Raw genomic sequence first — 3,692 nt, 5'->3', positions numbered from 1 at the left:
CCCCTTGATCCCCCTTTGCTCCAGGCTCAGCCCCTTTCCCACCTCCCTCAGCCGCTCCTGGGACCTTTCCCCAGCTCCATTCTGTTCCCTGGACAGGCTCCAGCCCCGGGGGACACGGGGGGCACGGGGGGACACGGCCCGGAGCAGCCGCGGCCCTGCGGAAGCGGCGCCGCTCCCGCGTTCCCGGCGCTTCCAGCGCCCTCAGGCGCCCCGGCGGGCCCGGCCCGGCACGGAGAGCCCGGCAGCGGCTCCGCACCCGCCGGGGAAAGAGCAGAGCCACCCTCCGCGAACGGCAAAGGGGCGACAGAGCCGTAAAAACGCAAATTAAATCAGTTAATAAACCCCGGAGYTGTGCGTCGCGTTCTCACGGTGCCGGGCTCGTTACCGTGCACTGATGTGCTGCTTCCGTCTTCCCAGAGCACCACCACCGAATGCCCTTGCCCAGCCCTGTGTCATTCCTTAAGAACCGCCAAAAATGCCTTCATTTTTGTTGCCTTTGGTGAAGTYCCTGAAGCAGAATCCTTCTCAAAGCTCTGAGCACCATATTCCCTTGTAAACCGGRTCCTCCTCATCCCGCCCTGTCCCAGGTGAGCGGGGTTCGCTCCGGCTCTCACCGGGATGAGATGGGAACACTCCGGGTTCAGCGCTGTGCCCGTCCCTCTGTGTGACAACTGAAACCTCCCGGTGCTCCCGCCCAGGGCCGATTGGGTTACGGTGCCTGCCTGGAACTTGCCAGAGAAACCCGTCCAGGCGCGGCCGCCGCGCCACCGACCCTGAGGCTCCCAAACTGCTGGGATGGTTTACCCAGCTCTGGGTCCCGCTGTGCCTCTGGCTGGAGCTCGGACAGCACAGGTGAGCGTTCCACGGGTGCCTCTGGGGCTTTGGTACCRAGAGGAGGTGAATCGGCTTGGTGGGAGGCAGGAGAGGAGGTTGAGTTTCAGGAAGAGTCTCTTTTTTTTTTCCCTTGGTAAGTCCAGTGCACTCACTTGGGCACCCAGTGCATCAAACAGGACGTGAGAGGGAGAAATGTAGCCAAAATATTCCTGTGGCACAGCTGTCCTGGRGTGCAGCCCAAGACACTTGGCTCCCGATGGAGGATGAAGGTGAAAAGCCATTTCCCCCCATCCTACTGAGACAGCAGAATTTCTGCAGGTACAGAAATAACTTGGTTTGGGTAACTGGATGKCACCTGGCAAGTCTGGCAGCAGAGAATGGGCTGGGGGTAGACACGAGGTGATTTGTTTGTGGGGGACAGGCAGGGTCTGTGTGTCCCTGGGCACAGCGAAGACAGAAGCTGCAGCAAGTGCCACTGCACTGGCACTGGCACTGCCAAGGAGCATCCACTCGGTGCCCTKACAGGCTGTGCTCAAGGACAAACCAGCTGGCAAATACCTGAACAGAGGYTGAGACTCAGAGGGATGAAGCTCATTCAGTCCAAACACTGTGAAATCAGTTTAAAAGTCTGATCTGGTCAAAGTCTGGCAGAAGGTCTTCATGGAAACCTCCTCCATTCACTGGGGATCCCAGAACTCAGTTCTTTCAAGGATTAAAACTCACTGTCAGTGTTTAAAGTGCTAGAGTAATTTAAAAATTTAGGTGAAAGAAGCCATTACCTCACTGGCTGAAAAAAGGGGGAATTCATTGCAGTTTTGACTGTTTGGGCGGGGAATAGTGACAGAGATGCACTAGGTTTGTAGGAGGTGTGTGTGTATGTGTCAGCACGGGAGGACAGATGCCCCAAAGTCCGGGGATAGCTGCTCAGAAGGAGGTTTGTCAGAAAGGAGCTGGAGAGGATGGCAGGAGGAGGAAGAAGGGGGTTTCAATCCCCCGAAGCAGTGACATATATGACCACAGAGGTCCCGAGCAGGGGGAACACCCTTCACCACATGGTGCTCACCCTCAGGCTGTGCAGGGCAGCTCTCCTTCGTGAGGCTGTGCCCCATCCCATGCTAGCTCTCCCAAGTTTCCTGGGGTGTTTTTTTTTTTCCCATCCCGTGCATCGTTGCCGGCAGCTCAGCCCGTGCCGGAGCCGAGGGGAGGCGAGGGGAGGCGGGATCACCGCCTGGTCCATGCAGAGATGCAGACGCCCCTCCCTCTGGTGCCGCAGCAGGACGTGTAATTCCCTAAAACCTCTTAGCGTGCTAAGCCCTGGGATCCCTCAATGCCGAGGAAGCCGAGGAGAAAATCAGAAATAGCAGCTTAAGGGACAGTSGGTGCCAGCACGGGGGGCTCTGTGGCCAAACACTCGGCTGCTCCCCGCTGCGAGGATGCCCCGCTGTTCCGCATGGCAGCCTGGCTGGGGATAATTCTGGGGAACTGCGAAGTCCTCGACCCCTAACCCAAACAGCCAACCACTAGTCGGTCGCACTCCCAAAATGTCGGTGTCCCACTCACCTTTGTCGGCGGGACCAGCGAGGTCCCGGCACGCCCAGGTCCCTCCCGGCGCTGTCCCTGCTGCTCTGTACGGTGCTGTCGCTTCAGATTTGCCCTGTGGGTAAAGGATTTCCCTCCACGGGCACTAATCTGTTTTCCCTCCTTCCAGCTCCTAATTCCCCCGATCTGCAGGCTCAGGTCAGCACCAGGCTCAGCCAGGACGAGCACGGCAATTAGTCTGTCCGAGCTCCTCCACGCGATGGAAATAAAGTTAATTAGGAAAGGAAAAGGCCAGAAAGACTTTTGTGCGTGTCTGGCGCTGAGCTGGAGCAGCTGGAAGGGCGCACGGCTCCAGTGAGAATCCCGGGAAGGGGCAGCCACCCACTGCCCGGCTCTGTCCCGGTGCCACGGCAGCAGTTTCACCCGCCCCTAGACCGGCCCCCCAACCCAGGGGGCTGCAGCGAGGACGGGCGAGCAGGGAAGATGCTCCCAGGAGCCCAGCGGGTACATGGGAAGCGTTTCCGGGGGTGATGGAGGAGAGCCAGGAAAGCTTCGAGCCCTTGGTGGGACAAACCTGCCGCCGGTGAGAGCCCCCGGCTTGCTTGGATGGCTGCGGACTTCTGTAAGTGCTGGAGCCGAGGGGAGGAGAGGTGGAAGGGGGTGCAGTTCCCCGCTGATGTGCCGGGCTTTTCCCTGGAGCACAGCCCGGAGCAGCAGCACTGGGACCATCCCAGTGCTTGCTGGGCTCTTGCTGAAGTTGTCAGAACTTGGGCTCAGCAGCCCCGGGGATGGTGTTTGGTCACAGATGGTTTTCATCCCACTGCTGCCAGRCTTGCCCCTTGCTTCACCCTCAGCTCTTCCCCTCTGAGTCCTCATAGTTTCTGTAAGATAATTTACCCAGGTAAAATTGTCATTGTCAGAGTTTCATTTTTTGTAAGTGCTTAATGTGTKTTCAGTAACATGGACACAATAAACGTGGGAGTAAAAGGCATCTTCACAGACAGCTGAGATCAAATGCAGAGGAAAACCACAAGTGAATTATCTCAGTGAGTGTCAGTGCACAGTGCAGGCACTTACACGTCACAGAATCACAGAATGGGAGGGCTGGAAGGGACCTCAGCGGGGTCATCTGGAMAGCACAGCCTGGAAAGGGCATCCAAGTGCACTGTGCACATCAGCTGGTCGGGTTTACCTTGGGCAAAGACGGCTCCTGCAGATGTTCAGGGATGATGTGYCCGATTTCTCCTTGAGCATCTGTGGAGCCGGTCTGAACCCTTCACATGAACCACAAACAAGTCATGTTGGAAACCATCATCCTG

The 3,692-nt window shown here is 57.8% G+C and overlaps 2 protein-coding genes across 2 annotated transcripts in view; one reads left to right on the top strand and one right to left on the bottom strand.

Moving 5' to 3' along the window:
* Nucleotides 1-1,115, bottom strand: part of ZDHHC4 (zinc finger DHHC-type palmitoyltransferase 4) — a 7,864-nt gene extending 6,749 nt beyond the window's left edge. The window contains exon 1 of the mRNA XM_057371257.1: nucleotides 987-1,115. Coding sequence (XP_057227240.1) covers nucleotides 987-1,115 — 129 coding nt within the window. The remainder of the gene's footprint in view (nucleotides 1-986) is intronic.
* GRID2IP (Grid2 interacting protein) overlaps nucleotides 349-3,692 on the top strand; it is a 37,668-nt gene continuing 34,324 nt past the window's right edge. Inside the window, exon 1 of the mRNA XM_057371256.1 lies at nucleotides 349-852. The gene's annotated coding sequence lies outside the window, so the exon portion shown is untranslated. The remainder of the gene's footprint in view (nucleotides 853-3,692) is intronic.

The sequence above is a fragment of the Malurus melanocephalus genome, unplaced genomic scaffold, assembly GCF_030028575.1.
Source record: "Malurus melanocephalus ecotype Western Australia unplaced genomic scaffold, MMel_1.1 scaffold_143, whole genome shotgun sequence".
NCBI lineage: Eukaryota > Metazoa > Chordata > Aves > Passeriformes > Maluridae > Malurus > Malurus melanocephalus.
The sequence above is the reverse complement of the archived record's forward strand: the minus strand, read 5'-3'. Positions and strand labels throughout refer to the sequence as shown.